Source organism: Bactrocera tryoni, chromosome 2, assembly GCF_016617805.1.
Source record: "Bactrocera tryoni isolate S06 chromosome 2, CSIRO_BtryS06_freeze2, whole genome shotgun sequence".
Lineage (NCBI taxonomy): Eukaryota > Metazoa > Arthropoda > Insecta > Diptera > Tephritidae > Bactrocera > Bactrocera tryoni.
This window is the reverse complement of record NC_052500.1, coordinates 78,509,539-78,524,368: the sequence shown is the minus strand read 5'-3', so window position 1 is coordinate 78,524,368 and position 14,830 is coordinate 78,509,539. Positions and strand designations below refer to the sequence as shown.

Sequence of the window (14,830 nt, the reverse complement as noted above, 5' to 3'; positions counted from 1 at the left end):
GTTGATGATACTTTCTTTTTCAAGACGATTGGACTTCAAAATGAAAAGATGGGGCTATATTTCATTTCTTTGCACATTTTGATGCAAAAACTCGGGTTTTTTACCCTTTAACATCTCCAAATTCTGCTTTGAATAATCAACTTGTCGTTGTTTTTGGTCAAAAGTAAGCTCGCAGAGTACCCACTTTGCACAGAGATTTCTAATAATCAAATATTCGTGAATGATATCATGCGCATATTAACCTCATATCACTAGACCGCCTGCTATCTCAAACAACTTCACTTTACGGAAGTTAAAAATTATTTTATTGAGTTCTTCGTTGTTTTCGTCGGTAACAACCTCTTTTGGACATCCACTGCGTTCATCGTCTTTGGTGCTCATTTTACCATGTCAAAGCTTTGTATACCAATCCTTGATAACTGATTTTCTTGGGTCAGTGTCCAGAAACTCGTCATCAAGATAAAGTTTTTGTTTAAACTATATTTTTTCCTTTAAAATGCAATAATTTGTCAACACACGAAACTCCTTTTTAACAAATTTTTCACAATTGCTTCAAAAACGAATGATCCGACCGTTGTTTAATTTATACACGGATCTTTCGAAGGTTAAGACTAACCAAAAATCATATGGATTTAATTCTAGAAACGACAAGACTTTGTGTCAAGCCGGGAACTTTTAAGTTGGCCTGTTATTTACTGTTAACTTGAAAATACCAATTGTGTTGCAACTTTTCATGCAATATCGGCTTCAACCCTTTTCGAGTTAGTGTCGCTTGTCTGCTCACAGGACTGTACTTTAGAACCGTATATCACATTTAGTGGATTTAGGAGAGTACTGTTAGAAAAACTCAAAGAGCAACAAAAAATCCTAAAGTGAGCAACAAATTATAAAGAAGCTCAACAAAGTGTGGTAGTTTTTTTATATTTTGTTGCTTGCTTCATATATATTTTTTGCTGCTCTTTGAATTTTTCCAACTTTAAGCATCAACTAAGACTAGCTTTTCACAGCTCAAACATTTTACTTTGACTCAATTTGTCTTTTACGGACAGTTTCTGAAAGTTAAATTTGCCAACAGCATTTTCAATTTAGCTAAAATGCACATCGATGTTATGCAAAAACAAGAGCAAAACCTCTTAAACATATTTACATTCAAACATTCTCCTAAGGTTTCCAATTTCATTGCTGCTTTTTTGTGCTGGCAACACTGTGCCTATTGCCAGCAACTATAAGTATTTCTCAAATACGTATCCATAGATGTATGTATGTATGTGTTCCCTTCGCTTTTTTTTCATTTCAACTGTTATTTCTTCTCTATTACGCCCGGCCGCCGGGTCACAGCTGCTTTGACTTTAATTGATGTTTCATTTCCCTCACTGAGTATTTCCGTTACTTCCGTCCGTTTGACCGCCCATTCGGCTGTGCTGCAAAGGTTTTCTCCGCCACTGTGGCGCACAGTTACCGTTAACGTGCAGCGCTGCAGTCACGACTATGCCGACGTTTAGCGGCCTACAGCTATTGAACTCCACATGCCGATCTTGCTCGGTATGTGCGCATGTGTGCTTGTGTTTTTCTATGCATGGCACATCGGCTGGTAGCCTTATTGGAATAGATGTTCCTTTCACCAGGACATTTGTTAAAGTGGCAAATGACTGCTGCCTACAAAATTTTTCATTGCTTTGCCAACTTCGCTGCCTGCCGCACCTTAACAAAGTGCGCTTTGTTGCTTTTGTAACGGCAGTGTGTCCACTTTTTCATCCACAGTTGGTCGCCGAGGGTTTCAGGTTGTGCGCTCGTTATTGAGTATCAATGCGGTTTAAGTGAAAAATTGCTGTTTCCGTCTTTCAGTTTGAAGTTGCCATGGCGTATCGAACATGCAGCTGGCGATGTTGTTGTTGTTGTTGGTGCTGCTATTTTCGTTATTGTTGTTGCATTTGCTACTTTTGTTGATGTTGTTGTTAACATTTCTACCGCTATTGTTGTTGTTTGCGCTTTATCATTGCAATTTTTGTTGTCTTCTTTGCCAAGCTCTGTTGCTAACAGTATTCGATTTCATTCCAGAGTTCTTCTGTTTGTTTTCCAAAGCAGTTTCAGTTAGTCTTTACTGTTACTTTATGCATAGACATATGTGTGTGTGTCTCCTCTTTCTTTTTTTGCTCTCACCGCACCATCAACTATCGGTTCACCTGCTCTGTCACCTAGCAATTTGCAGGCCGCTGCCACTCTGAACTTCCATCCACTCCCCCGCTCTTCTACTTTTACCATATATCTTCATCAAAAGTCGCCGGCAAATATGCAACTCTATGTTTTCTTTGACGCATGCTTGTGTGCGTATAACGGTGTGCTTCTGTGTCACAACAACACAAATGGGGTTAATTGAGTTTTAGTGGTTGACAGTCTATCCACTTGGCATTGAAGACGACCCTCGCTTGGTCAACAGGTAGCATGTTCGTAATTCAGTGTGTCAATTCGTAGTTATAACAGCTGTTGTTGTTGGCTGCTCTTTTTGTGATTTTTTTCGGTTCGGCTTGATGCACTAGTTTATTATGTGTGTTGTTTTAGTTTCTGAGGTATGTGGGTAGTTCAGTTGTTAACTTTGTACACTTGCCTTGGAGTCATTGCAGTTTTTCAAAAAAGAGTAAGATGCAAACCAGTTTTCTCTGAGAAACTTGAAATTGTGAGCATGTGTCTCAATACACAGTTTTCTTAATTGAATTTCATAATGTTTCCTTTGTGTTTTGGAAGTTTCTTGCCATTCTTAACAAATCCTTTTGGCTTTGAGTTTATAATTTTTTACGAAGCTTCATTGTAGTTTCCAGGCTATAGCAGGATGTGCCAAATACGGAAAGCTCGTGTCAAATTCGAGGAACATGTAAAATGGTGTATTACATATATACCTTTATTTTTTTTAAGTCCCTTTATGGAACATAGGACCCCACAAAGCTTCCTGTTATGCTTAAATATTACTTTAATCTTCGTCAGTATCTCTATGAAGATTCTGTGCAGAGATAAGAAATTCATCGATTTTAATGTGTTCCAAAAGTCTTTACCAAATATTCATTACATCTGGAAGACAAGTTTATTTGTCCGAAGCAATTTCACTTGCTCCCTATGTCCCAGTTTCACTGTGACTGTTGTTTTTTCTTTCTATCCTTCTTTCTTTCTGTGAATAACGTCGCGAAAAGTTTGACTCATCGATCAACAATTCTCTGCATCTACGTGACAGGTTTATCTGTCAAAATTCATTCTGCAGCATTCTCTGATTTTGTTGATCTTTCGCTTTCTGTTGATCTCTCTTTTTCTCTCATACTCTGAGTCGTTTTCTCCCTGTCACTGTCGTTCTCTATCTCTCTATAATATCGTTCTCAGTTGCTCTCACGCTCTGAGTCATTTGCTCTCTGCCACTGTCGTCTCTATCTCTCTGTGATGTTAGCAATGGTTGGTGGTGCTTAATTTTCCCCAAACATTTTTCTTCCTAATTTTTGAAATGTAATCGTAATGTCTGACATATTTCTCGTCTTAACTCCATATGCGTAGCACTATCTTCCAGAAAGTCTACACGCTTACACGACTTTTAGAAATTTATTTAGCATGGATTTTGAAAACGACGAAATGGTCAATGCTGTTCCGTTTAAATAATATAACTAGATATTCACTATATGCTCTTTATAGGTATAACATTACAATTTTGACCCCTCTTCTCTGCAAAATAAAGTGGGATGCATTTGCTTGGAAGTAAGTCGAGCATTTTTTCTATCGCAATCATTTTTGTGCAATTGAAGACATATTAGTGCTCGGAGAATGTTCCTCACAAAGAGATAAGCCACTCGGCAATGAATATGTAGGTACATCCGTAGGTGGCTCTCTGGTGAGGAATTGTGAAACCACAGTCCTGCATTTAACACTCTGTGCCTCTGATAAGGTTCATTTCGATAGGTAACTGGCGAATGACCATCGTGATATTTTCCTCCAAGGCCTGAATTGAGGCGAGATTACCCGCATAGACTTTAGACTATACATATCCCCACAGGAAAAGGTCTAACGGTATGATATCAAACGATTTTGGTGGCCAATAGACAGGCATGAAACGTGAAATTATCTGCTCTCCGAAGTGTTTTGGGAAGTGGTTGTTTAAACCCATGATAATGGTCGCCATTGACAGTTACGTTCTTATCGGCACCATTTTTTAAAAATATAGACCGATGATACCACCGGTTCACAAACCACACTAAACCGGTTTTTCCAGCTGAAATGGTAGCTCTTGAATCTCTTTAGGGTGCTCTTCGTCCTAAATGCGGCATACATACCCATTGAACCATAAATGAGCTTTATCTCTGAATAAAATTTGTCTCGAAAAAGTCGAATCTTCTTGAATGTTTGCAATAGCCTAAAAAGCGGAACGATGTTGCTTGGGAAGATCGACCGGTTTCAGTTTTTGCTCAAGATTTATTTTGTTCCTTTTCAATTTAAGGTCTCGACGTCAACTGCGCGAAGTTGTTCTATATGTCAGTCCGAGTTATTGCAAATCAGACCGAATCGACTCTCCACAGTCTTCGTGTATACTCTCAGCTACTGTACTCGGTCTATTCTGTCGAAAGTTATCCAATAATGAGTGCTGGGTCTGAAGATGGTGATGATATTGCGAATACCATGCTCAGTAGGTCGATTATGTTGACAATAAGTTGAGCCAAGCGAATGTCAACTTTCGTAACAAAGTTGAACGGTTTGTAAACGTTGTTAAGGCATAAATCTTTCCATGAGGAAATGTCAAACGTTTCCATTACGAAATTGAAAAAGTACCTCTACTTGGATCACCTGTTAGAAGCATATAATATAGCATGCTCTTCTGATCCTTTCAAACACAAAATATTACCTTGGTGTCATGGATATTCGGATTTACCGTTCATTTGGCTATTTGGTCATCAAATATGATTTTTAGTGCTTATTGTTATTGCAATGGAACCATTTTTCATAACCAGTTCCAATCTGTTACAAAAACGCCTTCTTTTTGTAGTTTTGTAACATCGAGAATGCAATTCTGACATACAAAATCGGCTTCAATTCATATGGCAGCCAATTTTCTTACTTTTCAATATATCGGGTTGCTTTTAGACGTTTTGAAATGATTGCTTGTGTGAGTCTTAAAGACTCCGCAAGCTCTTCGTGTGTTTGGAAACAATCTTCATAGAGTAGTGTTTCTAGTTACTCATCTTCAAACTTTTTTGGCGTTCAGAACGTTAATCGTCTTCTAAGTCAAAATCACCACTTGGCAAGTACACATAAATACATTGGCTGTGCATTGCATGTTCAAAATATAATAAGATTTCGCCATCTCTGTGTTTCCTACATATATTTTGATTATACAAACTGAATAACCAATAATTCTGCTTTTATGTAAAATTATCTTCATTCTGGCTTCTTATTTGGTTGAATCACATTTTTTCAGTCTTATTGTCTACTGCTTCTTAAAGATAAACATTATTCTAACCAAAAGTTTTCACTTCTTTAACCTTCATTCTCTCTTTAGCATGTCCATTAAACTCTTAAACAGTGAAGTCACTTCATCCGCAGACCTTTCTTTCAAAGCTTAATTCCATTCTTTGCCTTTCTTCACGGTTTTACGATCAGCAGCTGTAACAATATCCCCACTTAAATAGTCAGCTTTCGTCGTAGTACCGCACAGTCCATTACTACAATTAGCTTGTAGCTTGTTTCGCAACGTTGCAACGCCCATCAACCACGCCCCATTGCGTACTTATTACTACTGTCTCTCCGACTGTCGGTCTTTCTTCGTGCCACCTACGCATTTAAAGTTAATTACCGGCAATTAAACAATGCCTTCACGAAAACGGATAGACGGACGCTCAATCATCATCATCAAGTGGGAGAGGCGAGCGTTCGCTCGGTCTGTATTTACTACCGATGCTAGAGAGGAAGTGCGGCAGAAGCAGTGGCACACAGCAAGGACACGGTCTGTGGACCAAAGAAGTAAACTGCGGAAATGCTGCTTTTCCGTGCAGCTCCTTTCTGGTGTAATTCCTGTTGCTTTTTGTTAATATTTCGGCGGTCAGTAGTTTGACTGTGTACTCTCTCTCTCTCGTCTCTTTGCACTCATGCAAGGCATCTTCGTACGCGCATTTGGTGTGGTCTTCATGAACTGCGCTAATTTATTTACTGACGCAAACAATAAGCAATACACAAAAACAACAGCAAAAAAAAATCGTTAAAGGAGTGAGCTCAGAGCAAAGAAAGCATAAATCAGTGGTCAAAAATGAATGCAAGCTTGCAGTGGAACAAAAGCTTTAAAAGGCAGCTATGGAGCGCGCATCGTCGACTCTTCTTCAACGAAGATTGTATGCGTGTACATATATATGTTTTTGTGTGTATGTGTGCAGTTCGAATGAGCCTTGGGTCAGCGCATAGTCCAGACAAAGGCAAAAGGGTTGGCCGCCTGCATGGCCGCAGACTGACTTTAGAGATTTATAAGCGCCGCCTTTACAGCAACATAAAATCAATGTACCGTTATATATGTGCACATGTGTGTGTGTGTTTGTGTACTAGGTTAGCTCTGCTCAATTGAATTCAACAAGGATATTTTTTATCCTTTCTTACAATAGGTTGCTCAGTATTTTATGCAAGTGTGCGTATATTTCATGCGCCTGTGTGTTTTGTGGCCGCGTGGACGTGCGGAAGTCATTTGCGCGGTTAAATTGGCAAATAAGCGAGGTCAGCAGCGCAATTCTTTCAACCGACTTTTACCAAAAAAAGATAAAAAATTAAAAAAAAAATTAAAATTTTCAAGATTTCATTCATTTCATTTCTCACGTCCGTGTGTAGAAAAAAGAGAGAAAATAATTGAGCTAAGCTATAAGTGCAGAAATTCTACTACACAAGCGTTTCTGTTTGCCCATTTTTTTACTTTTTTCGTGGTCTATCCGCTTTAAGGCAGTTTATTTCATTATCACATTTGGCGGTCGCGTAAATTGGAGCAATTGCCGATAATTGCTCTTTCGGTGATTTGTTGCGAATTGCACAATAAATCTCGTGAATTTGTGTGGGCAAAAATGGAAATCGCAGAAAAAAATTTCGCAGAAAAATTTTCGTTACTTTTCTGTGACCTTGCATACATTTATGGCCGTGCTTCGGATGTGAAAACAATTGTGTCAGAAGAAATGTTTCAAAAAGCGTGTTCTGAAAGCCAGATTTGAAGATTGAGGTACATTTATTTACTTTAATTTTGCCGCTATCATCCAATCAAATTTGGCCCGGATTGATAAAACACTGAATTTTTTCGTGTTTTAATAAAGACTTTATTATCGGTGCGCTGTTCGCTAGATTGTTAGGCATTTAGTCTTCACATTCATAATTCATTTGTCATCAGCAATGAAGCGTTTGATTAATGTTGGGTCCTCAGCGACGTTGTCACGCATCTGTTTTATAGCCACTACTTGACCTTGTTTTTGCAAAAGATTCTTGTATTTCTATACGAGTCTAGTGTAGACATGTTTCATACCTGAAACATTAACTGAAAATGTTAAGGAAAATGTTAACGAAAATGTTAGGGAAAATGTTAACCAAAATATGAACCAAAACATTTACGAAAACATTAAGCAAAACATTGAACAAAATATTAATCACAATATTAACCAAAATAATAAACCAAATATTAACCAAAACATTAACCAAAATGTGTTGAGTTGGTACATATGAAATATTAAGATCCTCCGTTAAATCTTTGATGACAATACAACAATGTTCTAGAACAGTTTCTTAAATTTTTTCGATGTTTTTGTCATTAATAAATGTGAAAGGATGACTATTACGAGGCAAGTTTGCGGTGAATTCATAAGCAGCACTGAAAGCTTTCTACAATCACTTATTTTAATGATTAAGTATACTCCTCAAAACACTTCTGCAAGATTTTCAACGATTCCCAATTTTTGAATCCATTTTAAACACGTAATTTCAACCAAATTCGTTGCACAATTTGTTTCGCTGGTAAAAATCACCAGAGAACGGTTCTTGTTGCAAGCAAACAGCTGTCAAATAAACACTATTGCATATATGGAGATCAATTGCCACATGAACATAAAAAAGGTTGTATCAATCTAGGAAAAATTTTCGGTTTGTGCGCGTCTTTCAAAAAGGCCAGTCCGGGTCAAATTTGATCTGATGACATTTATTTTTTTTTATGTTGCCGGTCGCCGATTACCTCTAACTTAGTTCTATTTATGACTGACCACCACTTAATTCATAATTACTACTTTGGAGGTATACTTTTAGGCATTCTCAAGTTCTGCTTACTATTTCATTCGTCACTTCTCCTCTCAATGTGTCTCAATGTGAAATCTCACACGATTTATCTAAATATCATTTCGGCTAAGAAAATTCGAATTGGATCTTAGAAACGATGGAATTTTTCTTAGAAATATGATATTTGGGTTTTACAATTTAGACTTATTCAGGTAATATTGAAACTGAAATCAGACACGAGGCTTCATGTATTGATTTCTATATAATATTGTGCCTTGTAAAAAATATTTCATATTTAGTTCCGTCGAAATAAATTTTATATTTTAAAAGAAAAACCGCAACCCAAATTATCAAAACATCAAAAGATTTTATTTGTGACATGATATACATATATGTAAGAAATGATTTTTTATACTAATTAAGACTTACCACATGTGTTCTTTTAGTACTTTTTCTGCTTGTTGAACTTTAGAAAGTCCCATAATACATTGTGTAATTAGCCTTAAGTACTTTAGTTTAATTTTTATAGCAATTTTCGGTAGAAAAATGGTGATAGACAAATATATTTCAATCTTTGTTTATGTTGTTGGACATGGTTCCATCCAAACGTCTCTTGGGGTACATAATATAAGACTGATGAAGCCAAACTATAAATTAAAAATGTATACTCCTACTATTTTTACTAGTAGTTCTCCAAGTTTGAGTACTTCAGTATACAATTAAGCCTAAATAGTCTACATAAGCGTCCAGTAAAGATTCATAAAGTTCATAACTTCATTCTAAAAATATACTTCAATTTCGGTATTTCACTAGTGGGTTTCGAAAGGTTAGTGCATGAATATATCTATAATTTAATAAGTGTTGATTATGGAAATTTTTCTGTATTTGATTTAGTAAAGCAAAGACATGTACCTTATTTCATAATTTAAGCCTAAAGGTATACTTCAATTTCTATAGAAATATAGGAGGTTTCGAAAAGCTAGTAAATGAATATATCTATGACTTAATAAGCGTTGGTAATGGAATAGTCCTCTCTATTTGACATAGTATATACCTAAGTGTCCAGCAAAGACGTGCTCTCAATTTAACAATTTAATTCGAAAGATATGCTTCATTTTCTAAATTTTCAGCGAGAATTTCAGCTTTTTAGCGGAACCTTAGCCTTAACCGCTTACCAATTTAACTCTCTTTAGATCGAATTTCAGCCACTGTAGTCTGGCGGCGCATTTAGCAAAGACATGTTCCCAAGTTAGTGTCTTTACCTTAAAAGTATGCTTGCATTTACATAAATTCAATATAAGATATTTGACTTCTAAAAGAACATGGCCACATACTATTTGTTAATTGTGCCCTAACTGGGTAAATTAAGTTTACCACGAAGCTTGAAACACTTGGAAGGAGCCATAGGTGAGTCTATAAAAAATATTCATAAAAATTATCAACGCTACGGGCCGAGATAAAGTAGCCATGTTAATATTTTAGATATTATCTGAAGTTTTACACATGCTCTTTTTTCTCCCGTAAGCTCCTTATTTGTCGGAATCATCGATATTGGACCACTATAGCGTATAGCTGACAGCTAAAAATTTAATTTTTGCATGGAACACTTTTTCATTTGAAAATATATCTTCACAAAGTTTGGCACACATTATTGGCCAAGAAAAATAAACAATATCTGATAGAATGATTCAGATAAGACTACAGTAGTTAGTATACAGCTTCCTTACAAACTGACCGTTCACAATCAAATTAAAGATTTTGTATACTTATTCTTCTTCATATCAATCTTTTATATTAAAAGAAATACATCTGTGAAAGGTATTATAGCTTCACTAGAGTTCAACCTAACGTATTATCTATTTAAACTATTTCTGAAAATATTATTGAAATTTTTTGCATTTTATTTTTCAAGCATACTTTTCTTTAATTCTTCCACTCACACTTTCCTTCCACATCACTTTCATTCAACTATGCATTTTATTTAAAATTCAAAATAAGTTTCATGACCTTAAAATAAAAACTTTTCGCTTGCTAACTTCAAGCACTTACATAACGTTGCATAAATAAGCCGGAGAAATTTGAATAGAACCGCAGGAACAAGTGCAGAAAACCACTAAACGCCCAACAAATGACTAACCAACGCGCTGCCAGCGCCATGGCACAAGAGCACGCACCCACGCGGGAGCAGTTGGCAGTTGGCAGTGACGCTGACACTGACGCTATTATCTCCATCAAGTGGTTAATCTTTAAACACATAAATGCGCCAACACCAAGCAGGGCGCGCTCGTAATGCACACTTTTAATTTTATTCACGACGTACACTCACTCACTGCGCAACGTGTGCGGCATTCATGCACATTTCACATTTTTTATGCGCGCCGCGGAGATTAGCAAACAAAAAATTACAATAATAAAAATTGTAGAAAATGACGTTACGGAATGGGAATGAGAAAATGAGAGAGCTAAATAAAAGCAATATGCTTATAATGAATATTTTGCTGGAATGAATGTGCGCGCGCGTAAATTTGCTTACCTCACCGCCCGCCGCGTTGCTGGAGTAACTCATGCGCTTGACCTTCTTGAACGTGGCATCGTCCTCGGCCTCCTTCAATGCCTGCTCCAGCACGGTGTCCAATTCACGACTGCGTGGCTCATCCAGACCCTTGTAGCCGCTGTCGGTGGATAGTGGTAAAGAAGCGAGAAAAAAATAGAAAATAAAAAAAGAAAATAAAAATTAAGAAACAGCAATAATAGCAGCAGCCAAAAAAACGAAGCGAAGCAGGAATAAAAATCATAATAATAAAATGCGCTAAGTGGAACAAAAGCGCGTCGTATGAATGGGCGAACGCACAAAGCGCATAGCAAGAAGTCTATCCGCTTTAATATGCATGCAAAAATTCACGTCTCAATGCCAGTTTTTTTGTGCGTTGGCAGTTTTTGCCTCATCCCAGGCGCTGCTGTACTACGCCTTACGGCTGGCTCAACAGTCTATAGTATATGTGCAGTTGTCTGCTTGTGGCAAGTTGCAGTGGCATGCCGCTGCATGCATATACAGTTTCATGAGTTGCGCCCGGCTTTAGCTTTTCCGCTACTTTTAAAATATTTGCTTAAACTTCGCTCATTCTTATGCCGCTCTACCGGTTTAAGTTGTATTGAGCCATGCGCCATGGCGTATACGTAATTAAAATTCATTTTAATTTATCTACCACTTTCGCTATGCTTTTGCCTATTATTTCTTGCACCCTAGTCGAATTTTATTTTCATTACGCTTTTTCATGCTCATTTGCAAGTTTTGTGTGTGCATTTTCGTTTTCATTTTAGGTTTCATTTTCGGTTTGAGTGAGGGCTGCAGTCTCATTACCATTGCGTTTAGCGTGCTCTGCTAAAAAATACGCTGTTTTTTAAATTGTAAAAAATCAGTGAATTGCGCAAAAAGTTATAGCATGACTATTTGGCAAAACTCATGCAACAGCATTCGTATTAATTGTGCCGAAAACAATTGCTGGCATTGGCTGTTGTAGCCAACTAACCAACTAACCGGTTAGTTTCTGCGCTTTTGTTGTGTAATCTGCAATTTGTTGTGGTTGGTTGATGTTTTTTGTGTTTTTTTCTTCAATATTACCCATCGCTGTTGTTGCGATTTGCTTTTTTTTATTGTTCTGATTTATTTATACGTAACTTTCTATATCATTGTTACGTTGGGTGGTAGGGAGAGGGTTCATAAGTTTGAACATGGCTTGTTTTAGTGGTCTAATTATATATTATAAAGTTTTTCAAATGATTTTTTAGCATTTTTTAGCATATTTAAGTATTTTTAGCGGCCTTCCCTTTCATCTCTAACATTCGTTGATACCAGTCGGAATCTATAAAGCATTATATTTATGGTGAAAGTCGTTTTCACTCACTTCATTTTCGAAAAATTGGTGAAAAATGTTAAAAAGTAAAGCAGTGAAAGCGAAATGAATTCAAATTTTGCTAACTAATGCAGCTTTTGTTGGTAAAATAGTACTACTTTGCTTTTTATGCAAGCTGTACTCCTAGACATCTTCCGAGGCTGTTGGTAATTTTTCATTGGTAGTGTTTTTTACGTGGCGGGTCCCAAACCCAGCGCACAACCCTATGTATTGGATGTTCGCCTTTTCACTTTAGCTCGCATTCAAACGGATGTTCTTAGCTTACCCAGAGGATACTTGGTCAAAGATCGGAAGTCGTGAGCAGCTTGAGACATGTGTAAAAGAATCGTTTCTGGCCACTCCCAAGTGAATGGCGATCAGAGAACCTTCCTCACTTGCGTGAACTTCTACACATCACTCCATCAAAGAAAAATCCTAGACAGCGGGTAGTAGGTAGAAGAATATGAACAACTATCCATTATATATATATTTCTCACAAACAGAAGAAAACGTTGGAAATGCTATAAGGTATGCTTTATAATGATCAGGATAATGATTTGATTCGATTTGACCATGTCCGTTCATCGATCATTGGGTTGATTTATATACAGTCTAGTCCTTCAGTTCTTAAGATATCGATGTGAAATTTCGCACACGTTATTTTCCTTCTAAATTGCAGCTTATATGTGCGAATCACCGGTAAGCCATCACTATAACATATAGCTGCCATACAAACTTATCTATTCAAAACAAGTCCTTGTATGGAAAACTTTTTTATTTGAAAATATCTTTGAACAAAACTTGTCATATATTGATGCCTTAAGCATAGCTTTAATATGCGAAAAAATTATATATACCTGTCATACAAACTGAATGACTGGAGTCAGTTGCTTGTATGGAAAACTTTTTTATTTGACAAAATTTCTCCAAATATTGTCTTAGGCAGTAATGCAATCTCCGAAGAAATTGTTCTGATTGGATGGCTGTGCCATATAGCTTCCAAATAAACTGAGCGATAGGAGTCAAGCGCTTGTATGGAAAACTTTTTGTTTTGAAGAGATATTTTCAAGAAATCGTAAGGAATATTGTCTCAGACAGTGATATAATATAGAAAGAAATTGTGCAGTTCGGGTCAATATATGTAGCTGCCATACAAACTAACTGATAAAAATCAAGAAAAAGGGTTTTCCATACTCTTTTATTCTAACTAAATGCAACTTTGAAGGGTTAAAAAGCTTCTTTGCAGCTCAGGTAGTAACTTTTTCTTGTTTTTACTACTATATAACTCTGCGTCATCTATTAAAAAATCGATATTTTAATATTAAATGCGTTCATCAGATTTCTTCCTTCGAATAATCATTAATTTGTCTTAGCGAAGCTTCCATAAAGACTTCAGCAGCCAATCCATAGTTACTCGTTATAAGCTACACCCTGTGTACACTTTAAAATTTTTGTCCTAGAAACTCTCTCCACTCAAAATTATAGCAGAATACTAGCACAGCTCATACTGAATACTGTCCTCCACCCGTTAAAAAAAATGCAGCTAATAAAAATATGCGACTAAAGCTACAAAAATGTTTACTGTTGTTATTATTATTATTTTTGGTTATTATAGCTATTTTTTTGTAGCACACACAGCAACCATAAAATATATTCGTTTCATAGTACCCGCATGCGGGCCACTAAATTTGGCGTACGCTGCGTACACGTGACAATAAATAAATGCACATAAACACTTGTAAGTTCGACTAAGCATAACACATATACACTCATATATGCGTGCGTATAAACACTTCCACATTTACAGTTATATTTTCAACACTTACGGTAATCCCAACTCGCCAAAGGCACCACCAGCGTCACCGCCGCCACCATAGCCACCCTTGCCGCGGCGTATTGTCGAACGATTCGTTTTTCGCACCGTGCGCAAATCGGTCTCCCAGAAACTAGAAAGTGAAAAAATGAAAAAAGAAAGAACAAAAATAAGTAAAGATATTGCAACGAAAATGAATTTATGAAAGAGATGCTAAGAAATTGAAATAAGTAATAAGCAGAAGTGAAATCATATATATACTACATATGTACATATGTATATGAATATCTGTATCTATAACTGGGAGTATAACAAAATTGTACATATACATATAGGTTTCTATGTGTATAGATATACTCACATATACCTAGTTTCATAAATTTATATATGAAATATATTTATACATATACATATATGGTTTTCACCTACAGCATATGAAAAGTATATTTCGTAATTGAATGTAGGTGAGAAAATATTATGTTAACACTGCTGTGCTGTGTGTGTGTAACGAAGGTTAAGTGGAGAGTGAAATGCGTCAAATAAAAGCAGAAACGGAGGTAAATAGTATTACTCCTGCTATTATAGCATTTCCATTTTACCTTGCTCATCTTTTCTTTTTATTTGTCTACTGCAAAAAGCTCTTTACGCAGACAATGCTCATTGAAAGCGATAGTTTTCTACTTTTTTCTGGAAATTTTTTAGCGGAAAACTGTTAGTAGACATACACATGGTTCACATATGAAATGTGTATTTATTTGTGTGCCTGTGTTCGGTACAAAACCATTTTATTAGCACTAAGCATATTAGGTATAAATAAGGTGGCAGCATGTGTGTGAAATATCTGGACTGAGCGTGACAGGAGTAGGACAATTGT

At 36.5% G+C, this 14,830-nt stretch overlaps 2 protein-coding genes across 2 annotated transcripts in view; one reads left to right on the top strand and one right to left on the bottom strand.

Annotated features, from left to right (window-relative positions):
- The window catches only part of LOC120768553, a 352,878-nt gene that overhangs the window by 50,294 nt on the left and 287,754 nt on the right, over positions 1–14,830 (top strand). The window lies entirely within an intron of this gene.
- The window catches only part of LOC120768554, a 118,759-nt gene that overhangs the window by 2,777 nt on the left and 101,152 nt on the right, over positions 1–14,830 (bottom strand). The window contains exons 11-12 of the mRNA XM_040095298.1: positions 13,970–14,089; positions 10,784–10,922 (exon numbers count right to left, since the gene is read on the bottom strand). Of these exons, the coding sequence (XP_039951232.1) occupies positions 10,784–10,922; positions 13,970–14,089 (259 nt within the window). The remainder of the gene's footprint in view (positions 1–10,783; positions 10,923–13,969; positions 14,090–14,830) is intronic.